Raw genomic sequence first — 12,764 nt, forward strand, 5'->3', positions numbered from 1 at the left:
ATCCCCTACCCTATTCCCTTCCCTACCGTCCCCTATTCCCTTCCCTACCCTCCCCTATTCCCTTCCCTACCCTCCCCTATTCCCTTCCCTTCCCTTCCCACTCCTACCCTCCCTTCCCTCTTAAAAGGCCGGCAACGCACCTGCAGCTCTTCTGATGCTGCGAGTGTCCATGGGCGACGGAAGTTGCTTTCCATCAGGTGACCTATTTGCTCGCTTGCCTCCTTATTTCATAAAAAAAAAAATCTTATAATGTCGAGCTTGCCTCAAATATAATCAGCCCTCAAGCACCTAACAAGTACGACTTAAATAATAATGTCTTATAAGAATATAGGAATATAGGAAGGAAAAAATTGTGTTTGCTGTTGGTCTGATTGCTTGAACCTAGCCGTTAAACAAATTTATTAAAGAATATTTTTAATGGCGAAAAATGTCTATCCGCCCGATAAACACTTTTTTACAAACCAAGCGGGCAACATCATGTTTAAATTACTAATTACTAAGAAAGCCTATTCAGAATAATTCAACAGAATCTAATTAGACATAACTTCTAATAAGACTAATTTATTAAAGCTGGTGCAATGCGACATTTGACAAAACCAGAAATGTTTATTAAATATTCGTTTGGTCAGGGCGGAGTGGATTTGGGCGGCGCGGGTTTGGGCGGAACTTTCCGCATTACACTAAATTACGTAATTAGCGGAACTAAATGTGCCTCATAAGAATAATTGATCATACTCCTACTATTGTAACTAGAATTAATGGCTACGCTTTGTTACTGCCTATTTTGTAACTGAATAACATAATACAAAATACACTGTATAATAATACGAGCTTTTGCCCGCGCCTTCGCTCGCGTTAAGAAGTATTATTATATACAAACTTTCATCCCCTATTTGAACCCCTTGGGGTTGGAATTTATCAAAATCCTTTCTTAGCGGATGCCTACGTCATAACATCTACCTGCATGCCAAATTTCAGCCCGATCCGTCCAGTGGTTTGGGCTGTGCGTTGATAGATCACTATGTCAATCAGTCAGTCAGTCACCTTTGAGTTTTATATATATATAGATTATTGTAAGTATGTACTACTGTACGTATAATTATGGCAATATTACCTATAGGTAACATTGCCATAATTATACGTACAGTAGTATTTTAGATTATGTAAATTTAACGACGCGACAAAACGTTAGTCATTTTTAATTAGATTGGTCACAGCTAGTTTTAAATCGTACACCAGAATTAATTTACAAGTATTAGGTATGTAAAATATGAATCAATAACAAATATTATGTGATATTTTAATATTAAAATTTATTTATGTTCTTTAACTATCATATTATGTAAGTATTACATTTATTTTCGAGGATAGCAAATAATCGGCCAAGTGCGAGTCGAATTCGCGCACGTAGGGTTCCATACCGTTAAGGAGTGAGCACACTGAGACGGGCGGTGCCGGGGCGCATTGCAAAAATCCGCCTCCATACAATTTGTATGGAAGCGGATGCGCGTATCGCACACTGTGCCGGGGTGCAACGGCGCGGATTTTTGCTCGGCGGATTTCCGTCAATGCGACACGGCCCGACAAGACCCGCTGCGCCCCGGCAAGACCCGCTGCGACCCGGCAACAGTGTGCTATAGCAAGCGGCGCGCGGATGTGATGCGATGCGGCCCGGCAAGCCTCGGCTCAAAATCCGTCTATGCGTTGCGCGCCGACCCGCTCCGGCACGCCCCGGCACTGTGAGCGTTAAAATCCGTCAATGCGATGCGACCCAACCCGGCAATAGTGTGCTATAGCGCATTTTGCGCTGCGCTGCGCCCAGACCCGACCCGGCACGCGCCGACAAAGTGTGCGCGAACCTTTATAGAGGAAAAATAGGCCAAAATTTGTTTTTTTGTATAAGAGCCCCCCTTAATTTTTATTTTATTTGAATATTATTATTAATTATTAAAGTACACATATAATGATAATATAACTAAGGGCTTTATGTAAATTTCAAGTGCCTAGCTATTGCCATTATTGGTTACGAGCATAAAAGGGCCAAAAAATAACGTTTGTTGTATGGGATCCACCCTTGAATATTAATTTTATTTTGCTTTTAGTATTTGTTGTTATAGCGGCAACAGAAAAACACAATCTGTAAATTTCAGAAGTCTAGCTATAGCGGTCAATGAGTTACAGCCTGGAGACAGACAGACGGACAGACATCGAAGTCTTAGTAATAGGGTCCGTTTTTACCCTTTGGATACGGAACCCTTAAAAAAACTTTTTGAATTTCACTTATTAGCTGATAGATGGCGCTCCACTGAATTAAGAATCATAATTATTAATACGCGAACGAAAAACTTTGTAACCCTTTTTATGAAAAATGGGGAAACGTAGGTGCATGAAATTTTGCACAGTTATAGTTTATATGGTGAAGGAGTGCATCGAACTAATATTATTTAGAAATTATGCTTTTATCATACATTTTTTTAACAATTAAAACATTACACACACTACAATATACACACATGAGAAATGACAGATATTGAGTGACAAGCCTATACATACCGAATTATACTCTTTTATTTATGGTTGAAGACTGTTGACAAGTTGACAAATTGAAAATGGATTATAGTTTTTTTTATTGAATCTAAGATACTATTAGACAATGCCAGGCCTGTCCCACTCGCGAGAACAGGTATCGAACTGTAAGTACCACCCGCGGGTGGCCAATCAGTAGGGACTCACAAGCGAGCGGTGACGCACGCGCAAGATTTTTCGTCGCGTATCTACTGTTTACTGATCATAGAGGAATTTTATTCATGATACTGATTTAACCGCTGTGACAAAATCGTTATTAATCTTATAAAAATGAACAATTAAGAAAGGCCAATGAAATATGTATTTGAATAAGGTATTTAAATACAAAAAGTAGATAAAAACTATACAAACATAGCAAATAAACCAATTTCATACAAATAAACGCACAAACTACACAGAAATAAATACAAGTTACTATGTTTAAATTGTAAAAGTTTCCTGCACTATAATCGAATATATAAAACTACTATAAAATATAGGTTGGGTTACTAAAATTTTATATTACTATAAAAAGGTTTGCTATTCATACCAATAGTAATTAAAAAAGAATATTTTGTTTTCTAAAAGGCGAAAACCTTGATTTCGTCAGAAAAGGTACGAGTTATGCAATAGACAGAGAGCGGACATGTAGTATATTCACCTACATGTCCGCTCTCATGTCATTGTAGGCACCTAGCACTGCGCGGTCGGAATTTGAACTTAATAGTATCGTAACATGAGTCGTTATTTCTTTAAACGGGTTTCGCAAGTGAGACTTCTGTTGGTACTACTAATATATAGTCTGTGACAATGCTTACACGGCCAGTCTGAGATCAGCTAAGTCCCAGAGACGAGAGTTGAAAAAAATTTTATAAAGTCAATATTTTTTACAAAATATAGGTAGTAGTCCTAATGTCGTTGAAACTAAGGTCAAATTTCGACCATTGGGCGATCTCTAGTATATTTTAATATTAGAATAATAATAATAATTGTTTTATCGAAATTAGTTCAGTGGCCTATATTATAATTATGACGAGGTACCATACCGACAGTTAGATACACTTTTGCGTTTATAACATTACTGTTATTTTTTTATTAAGTATGTATTAAAATTTAATATAATATTTCATTACTATAATACTAAATTAAAAAATTAAAAAAAGTAGACGTTAATTTTATTTTAATCTTAAGCGACGACTTTCATTTCATTCGTATATAATATTTGAACAACTATGTTTATTATAATAATTAAAGTTAGCTTTAACTTTAACCATAACTTTGACCATAACTTTAACTTTAACCACGCCTCTGGTGCAACGCCTTAAACATTAATATGATATGTTATTCTTATAAGATTTCTAAAGCGTTACTTACTTACTTGTTTAAGTTTATTAATTAATGATTTGAATAAAATAAAAAAAAGAAACGAAATAATTGAACTGTTTGCTAGTCTCTGGATTATATTTTTTAGCGATCTCTGTTCCTGCCATCTAGCGGAACAGCAAGAAACTTCATGATCCTAGATCAATGATTTCTTCAAAAGATGATCGGTTTAACTTTAAAGGAAATCATTAAATCATGTTGAACACTCCAATCGCAACAAATATTATAAGTAGAGAAAGTTTGTGACTTTGTAAGTCACAATATTCGTTGTAGACAGAAGAATAATAATTATTCATGTAGATCTAACGAACAGATTTTCAAAATCAAATTAATGACTATAAAAACATCGTCAAGTGCAAGAGACTCGCGCACAAAGTATTCAGTACCATTATATAATATGGAAAAATATATATTATACTTTTAAGATTTTATCATTTTTTTATTTAAAATTATATTAAGTATAATAAAGTAATTTCAGAATGATTCAAAAGCTAACCTGTTGCCATTATATTTTATATCCAGCAAGAAAGGTCAAAAAATCATGTTTGTTATTAGGGAGTCCCCCTTAAATACAAATTTAATTTCATTTTATGTTTTATTTATTTATAACCAAATCTTAGATTGATAATATCAACTTAATTTTAGTTTGTTGTTGTAGAGGCAACAAAAATACGTACTTAATCAGAAAATTTTATGTACAGAAACTTTAGCAAAAATAATTTAATAATGATAATACGTTGAATAAAAAAAAGAAAAGCTAAAAGTAAATTATTATTTAATAAGAAAAGGTTTGTAGTTTTAAAATTAAAAAAATCAAATAAGAATTTATTGTTTTGTGGAAGTAACCCTTGTTATGTTAATTAGTTCGGCTACTCAACAATAGATGGCGCTGCACCACACTCGTGGACGAAAAGCTAGGGCGCTTCTGATTATTATTATCTCGCCACTCGTGTTTTTCGTAAACAGATAAGTTTTGCTTTTTATAATATTTTATTAAAATAACCAAAATAATAATAATGCTATATTATTATTATCTAGAATATAAATTTACATATTATATAACATTAGACATTTAACAAAAATATCACTCAATTACAATATACAATAATTATAGATTTCAATATTAATTCTTTAACAGCTTTATTGCCTACAATATGAAAATTGCTAAAATCTAATTTAGTTTTACTACGAATAATTACGATGATTCAAAAACAAAAAGAAAGCTCATTAAAGCTTGATCTTTCTAATCAAGAAGATCATAAAAAAAGTAAGTGAATTAAGTGCTAGGATTTCGAAACTGAAAAAGATAGTACTTACTATCATTTCTAGACAGATTGCGAACCTACACTATTGAGTCTGGTTATAACAAGTCCATATAAATAGCGAATGTCGGCTGGGCTTGTTATAATAGCCCGACCGAATTACGTAGGTCCTCCAATTGCCTACGAATCAATTTACCTGTTACATCAGTTGAGAGCAAAAACTTTTTGAGACAAAAGAGGAGCCATTATGACGTTCTTCCTTGATACCACGTTTAAAATGTCTGATGTATGAGAGCCTCTTAATTTAAGTTTTCGTTGTATTAGATATTGCATGCATAATTAATAATTTGTTATTGGGACCCCAGAAAAAGCCCGCGACTTTCGCTATGCCGGAAGTTGTTTACAGAAACTGTAAATTTTTCGAGATTAAAACCATCCAACTATTGTAATTATGCGATAGAGTCTGTCTGTTACCTCTTCACGCTAAAACCGCTGAACCGATTTTGGTAAAATTTAGTATGGAAATAGTTTAAGTCCCGGGAAACGGCATAGGACACTTTTTACCCCGGAAAAGTGTACGGTTACCGCGTGATAAACGAATTTCAACGCAACGGAGTTGCGGGTGTCATCTAGTCTAGATAATATAAAAATTAACCGATTCGTCAAATCGTATCTTAAGGCGCTGTGGTTGTTGCAACTACGTAAACTGGGTTTTTTAAAACACGTTTTTAGTAAAGGAAATGTCATTATTTAAGTATAAAATAAGTACCGTTTTAAAATTGAAAAAATTTCCTATACGCAAAGGTATATCAGTACACAATTTGAAAAATTCTGCTCGAAAAAAAAAATCTCAAAGATGACTGTTATAACGCAGTTTTTCATAATTAAATTTATGGCTAAATTACACACTTTCTAGAAAAAACAAAAAATGTAGTAGGTATATGTGTCGTAACCTAACGTAAACGATTTGATATATTTGATTTGTGTAATACTAAAAACAAAAGGTTTTTACTCCTATTTTCTATTATCAAGGCACGCGGCGAGCGCGCGCTGATATGAATGTTATTTTAATGTCCTTATCGTCGATATTCGTACTGACAGACATCGACCTGCTAATTTTAGGGACTACTGGGCCTTAAAATATCCGTAGAAGTTTAGGAAGGTTATACGGTGAGACAATTTAGGAGATGAGTGACACGAAGTTCGCAGGTCATCTTGTATCAAATAAACAATAAGTCCTATTCTGCATTTGTCTATTATGCCTATCATCATACTTGTCTACACTATAATGATACTTATTGAGAGTAGCAAGTCTTGAATCTTGATATTTCAGTAACACCTCTCGATCACATAACATTTCCTTCACCAGTTTCGACATTATATTGATTTTTCTTTCTCAAAGCACTAATGAAACACCATCTACTGACGACCTCTGTGGCTCGGTTGGTGGGCTGTTGGTCAAGGCTCAAGCGCGGGGTCGCGGGTTCGAATCCCGCTGACGGAACAAAAAGTTTTCAAAGTTCCTGGGTCATGGATGTGTATTAAATATGTGTATTGTGTATCATATAATAAAAACCTTAAATATATAATGTATATGTATAAAAGTATTAAATATATTTCCGTTGTCTGGTACCTGTAACACAAGTCCTTCAGGAACTTAGCACGGGGCCTGACAGACGTGGTGTTAAGCGTCCATAGATATTATTATTATTATTATCTACATGCACTATTTTTACTTTATTCACTACCCACCCTGGGTTGCACCAACTTACTTTAACTATAACTGTAACTTTAACTATAACTACAATGCAAAATGTCAAATCTTTGGTTAAAGTCAAAAATGGAAGCCATATGTAACCATAACCTTGAGCTCGACAAGGCTTTAAATGAACGTGGCGAAAAAAGGAACTAACGCTGTCTAAAGCGCCATGTTTGACAGTTCTCCTTTACCAGCAGCGCCCCCGCCCACGTTCATTTATAGCCTTGTCGGACCAGCTGGCATCTATCAAATTCTGTGGTCAAAGTTAAGGTTAAAGTTGAAGTTAGCCTTAACTATAACCATAACTTTGACCATAACTTTAACTTTAACCACGCCTCTGGTGCAACCCACCCTAATTAATCAAATTTTTAACAAAATACACGACCGGTATTGATAAAATCATAATCAGGTGTAGGAAAAATATTTTCACAACAAATATTAGGGGTTGCCATTATTTCATAGAAACTTTAACTAGAATAATTTAAATATTTGCGATAATTAATAATTTTATGATCATAGATCTGTGTTATACTCACTAAAATTCCAAATTATAAAAAAACAGGATGCTAGCAACTCAAATATTTGTTTTGAAAATTATTTATTAATTTAAATCTACGTACACCTGAAGATAATTTTTATCAAAATTGGTTAGGTATTTTGTTTTAAATTCAATATAAATTAGTATATTTTGTGGAAATATTGCAAGTAGATTGTGTTTTATTATTGTTGAACATGAATTTTCATCAAAACCTATTTTTTATTATTTATTATTATAATATTATCTATCTTTCTATAATTGTGCTTTATATGGGTACTAAATAAATACTTTTTTCTCATAAAACTCTGTTGCTGAAAACTGCGTTAAAATCGTATTTCGCAGTTTAATCATAGTTGTTTTAAATACCAAAAATGGTTGTGAAAGATTCTGATGTATCGCTTCATACAAAATTATTGATAGTGAACTGCCTTTCAGAATATTTTCAGAGTGTACTGCAGTTCTAGTTATATTTGTCATTTAAAAATATAGATTGTTACTCATCAAGTCATCATAATCTCATGTAATCATGCTTCGTCTCATTCAATAAGATTATAGTTTTATGTAGGTATCAAGAGAAATAAAAACAAGTTTTTAATTAACAAATCATGGATATTTATTGAAATAAAAATAATAAAAATGAAAAATAATAAAAACAGTTCATCTTTCACGTTACACAATAAAATTTGTCTTATTTTTTGTTTCTAACTCCATTTTTGTCATCCTATCTTGTCTTTTATGATACATCTGTGTTCAAGCATAATTATTTAAGTTACAGAAAAATAGAAGCATAAATAAAGTCTAAGAGCCCCCGCAGACTGCAGACTTATAGTCGGCCGATAATTTGATCGAAAGCTTAATCAGTACGAAGATATATTATTTAATATGAAGGTGAGCACAGTAAACGATTTGTATCGGCCGATAATATTGTACTGAAACCCCAAAATATCGGCCGATTAAAAGTCTGTAGTCTGCGGGGGCTCTTAATATTTTATTACAAACAATTATTGTATGTTTTATCATAATTTAATGTAAAATTTGTACTAATTTTATTTTAGACCCTGTTTATAGAATGTAAAACATTACAATCTGCAAAGAGGTTCTAAACGCATCATCATAACAGAAACAGACAGGAGACAAGAAGGGCAACTATAATTTACTTACAATTATTCTATTATAAATTCTATAATAATTTACATTAAGTACGTATACTGAAAGATTCACTTGTACTGGTTTAGGTACGAGCTACTGTCCACGATCACAAAATCAATTTGAAACAAATTACAGGGTGATTCAGTCTTAAAAACATAACTAGCTCCCGTCCTCGAACAAAAGCGAAACCCGACGATATAATTTAAAATTTATCACTAATTAAATATAGAAGTACCTGGCGTAACACATTAATTTTGACGTCTACATACCTAACGATTACAGGAAACTCACCGTTACGAAAGTAATTTTAAAATTTGTTCAAATCGAATGTTCGCAAACTTGGTACTTATCCGCTTAAATACACCTATTTACAACATTATCTAGATAGGAAACTTTCGTGTTTATTGTACAGTACGCTAAAATTACGAAACAACTTATCGGATACGTCTACAGATAGCGTGAAGATCCTACGAATACTGAAAGAAACACATTAATTGACACTATACAACTTAAAACTAAAATCGATAGCTAACTTTGGCATTGGTTTTCTTTATACAGGGGAACACGATAAAACAATCGAATAACGCAAACCTACAGCCACGAAATAACCGAAGACGCAACATCAACAACGGAGACTAAGCTTACACGAGATATGTAACTAAGTGAATGCCCTTCGACGCTTTACATATTTGGGCGAATATTGCAATCGTAATACTAAATAATATTTTGTCACCGAATCCTTAAGACTAGATATGAACAAATTAACCCATAACAGACCAATGTACAGATTGTGTAAATAACAAAACATAGATTTCTTTAGGATCTAGAAGATCTGACTCGGCGGGGCCGGTGGTGGCAGGCGGAGGCCACCCCACGGGTAGAGTCACGACGCCTCATCACGACATGCATTGGAATCGTCGGATAATGCGAGAGGTGCACCGTTACTTTGATTCACTACACACTTCCGCATATGTTTTTCGAGGGTCGACGGTACGGAGAACGGCATCTCGCAGAACCTACACCTGTACACGTCCTTGCCGAGGCGGCCGTGCGTCTTCATATGCCTGGTCAGCTTGGAGCTCTGGGCGCAGGCGTACGAGCACAGCTCGCATTTGTACGGCTTCTCTCCGGTGTGAGATCGACGGTGAACCGTCAAGTTGGAGCAGTTTTTGAAAACCTTGCCGCAAAATTCACACGTATCGTTTCGACGCCCATCCTTTGATTTCAGCAACGGATTTTGTAGCAAGCCATTGCTGCTGTTCTTGAGACCATCAAAAATGTTTTCAGGTGGGCGCTGAGCGTGTAACGTTGGCAGCCACCAGCCCTCGCCTCTGTCCATCTCCAGTTTCATTCGCTTCGATGCCTCAAAAGGGTTCTCAAAAGGGTTAAACAGCGGATGAGGTTGAGGTGGCATCTTAGCGAATTCTTCTTTTAGACGCAGAGCAGCCGTCGGGGGCATCCCATTCGGCTTATCGGCTGATGGACCATTATTGTTATCGCGGTCCTTAGCCAACTGCCACTTTAGGGAATTGCCAGATTCTTGTAGTGCCTGCTTAAAAGCTTCACTGTATTGAGCAATATTCGATAATCCAAATTTATCCATTAGCTCACCGACCACAGAGGCCGATGGAGGTTGCGTGGGTGCAGCGGATGTCTGTTTACGTTGTGTGGGAGCGGGTGCGCTGCTATTAGAGACTGTTAGGTCCTCGGCCTCCTCGATGTCATCGCCATCCTCGTTTTCCTCCTCCTCCTCTCCATCTAATTCCTCGTCATCTAACTCGTCCTCAGATTCATCATCTCCAGTATCGGGGCCCGACTCGCCCTCCTCAGTGTTACCACCGGAACCTCGATGAACTTTCATGTGTTTCTTTAGTTTCGAAGACTTTTCAAAAGCTTCGTCACATTCGGTGCATTTGAAAGGTTTCTCTCCGGTGTGAGTGCGACGGTGGGTGATCAAGCTATTTTCGTAACGGAACTTCTTACCGCAAAATTCACATGAATGTACAGCCTCATCGTTGGTTCTTTTTGTCAGTGGCGTCGACGACGGTCGGTCCGAGGGCGGCGCGTCGGCGGTCTGCGGTTCCACCCGTCGTTCAGGCGACAGGGAACTGTGCGCCCTTATAGCCTCCTTAGGAGTTTCCACCGTCCCGGGTCCGGCGCCCACCGGAGGAGTCTGGCCGACTCGGGAGGGCGACGGGGAAGCGAACGGCGGCGAATGCTTCCTGGGGCTAGGAGAGCTCGATGTGCCTGTGGCCGCCCCTGGACTGGTCGTACCGGCCAGTTGCCGCAAGCGCTGCGAGTAAAAATCCAGCTGGGGTTCCAAAGATAGTGGTTGGGATACGGGCGGTGCTCGGTCTCGCCCCGTAAGTGAATTAGGTACTACCGGTGGTCTATCCGCTGGTGATGGAAATGGCTGATGAGGAGGAAGGGAGTTGGCGGCGACGGCCGCGGCCGCGGCCGCCGCCAGGTTCAACCCGTGGTGACGGAACTGCTCGGAGACGAGCTGCTCCATGCGAAATCTATGATCGTGATGGTTTGGGCGGGCGAACAGAGGGTTTGGGGGGACAGAAGGGTGGGCGAGCGGGGGCAAGCTGCCGGGCAAGGGCATGCGCAATAGACCACCAACCCCAAAAGGGGAGTGCATATCCGGGGGCGGTAGAAGCGGGTGATGACGAAGAGACGGCGGCGGGAGCGGCGCTCCTGAAGACGAGCAGGAGCTGGAGGACGATGTGCTGGATGAGGAGTGGTTCTGCTTGTTCTGCGGCGGCTGCGGCATGCTCTCCACGTAGATCTTGACGCCGTGCACGTGCTGGACGTGCTGGACCAGCCGCCACGCGGAGTGCACGCGCGCCTTGCACGTGGAACACACGTAGTTGCTCGGCTCTGCAAAAGAAAGGGAAAGTTAAAATTTACATCGATATTAGCGGCGCGTCTAGTGATAGCTCTCACACATCGCGGAGGCCTAGGGCGCGGGGCGCATGTTAAGCAGAGGGCCAGGCCCGCCGTGACTGATGGCCCCTCCGTGTCTGGGGTGATTCATGCACCTCTAAAATCTTATGAAATATACGCGCGCGGGAATCACGTAGGGGTTAAGAATGTTGATATTGAAATCTATATGTAACACTATCGCGCGGAGGGCGGGATCGCCGCTGACACGTGATACGGGAATGTTTTAAATGTGTATTAGCATACTCAACGTGTTGCTTTCAAAAGGAACATACTTACATGTATTGCAATAATAATCTATGTGAAGGGATGAAAAATACTAAACACGACATATTTTTTCGTATATACAATCATCACAACGAAATGATGAATTCAGAAGCACAGTACAACAGCTAATAAGCAAGCTTTCTAAATGAGCTGGAATATGCCCTTATAACTTAATAGTACGTGTTAAATTCGTTAAGTGGTAGGCGTAAAGCTGCCCTCCAGTTGTGACAGTAATTTGATTGTCACTGTGTCGGGCCAAGACAAATTTTATTGTGGACATCATTGTGTTGTATCACGTCTCAACGAGCTTAGTGTTGTTATTTTAAACATCGATATGTTTATGTTACATGAGTTATAAAAACTTTTTTTAAAACTTTTTGTTAAACAAATCGCGCAAAAAAACAAATATATCATTGACCAAAAAACTCAACCTTACTTATTGCCAAAGCCGAATATTGAATCTAATTTATATCATAAGACATATTTTTCTATGAAATTATTAACTGGTAAATATATATTTATCCGGTGAGTATTTTCTAGTTAAAGAATCAAGACATACGCAAACTGATGTACCGTAACACGCTAACATCCAATCATATCATACACACACAGTTAAATCCACAATAGCCAAATTATCGATATAGCCCATCACTAGAATGATAATTCCGAACACAAATTTCAATTGACAATAATTACTGATATCGATATTGGGCGCAACACTATGAATGGTGGGCGCGGCCCGATAACTGATCTCGAATGTTAAGACGATTATTGAAATGTAACGGTCAGATTGTGACCAACCGGAAAGACTTCATATACAGGCTGATACAAATCATTTAAACATCATTTATATCAATGTGATATAAAATAGTGCTATAATTAAATAAAATGACAT

The 12,764-nt window shown here is 37.5% G+C and overlaps 1 protein-coding gene across 1 annotated transcript in view; it reads right to left on the minus strand.

The window, feature by feature from the left end:
* Nucleotides 1-8,553: 8,553 nt before the first annotated feature.
* Nucleotides 8,554-12,764, minus strand: part of LOC121734779 (B-cell lymphoma/leukemia 11B) — a 62,851-nt gene continuing 58,640 nt past the window's right edge. Inside the window, exon 7 of the mRNA XM_042125394.1 lies at nucleotides 8,554-11,539. Within this exon, the coding sequence (XP_041981328.1) occupies nucleotides 9,540-11,539 (2,000 nt within the window). The 3' untranslated portion in view covers nucleotides 8,554-9,539. The remainder of the gene's footprint in view (nucleotides 11,540-12,764) is intronic.

This window comes from Aricia agestis, chromosome 16 (genome assembly GCF_905147365.1).
Source record: "Aricia agestis chromosome 16, ilAriAges1.1, whole genome shotgun sequence".
Taxonomy (NCBI): Eukaryota; Metazoa; Arthropoda; class Insecta; order Lepidoptera; family Lycaenidae; genus Aricia; species Aricia agestis.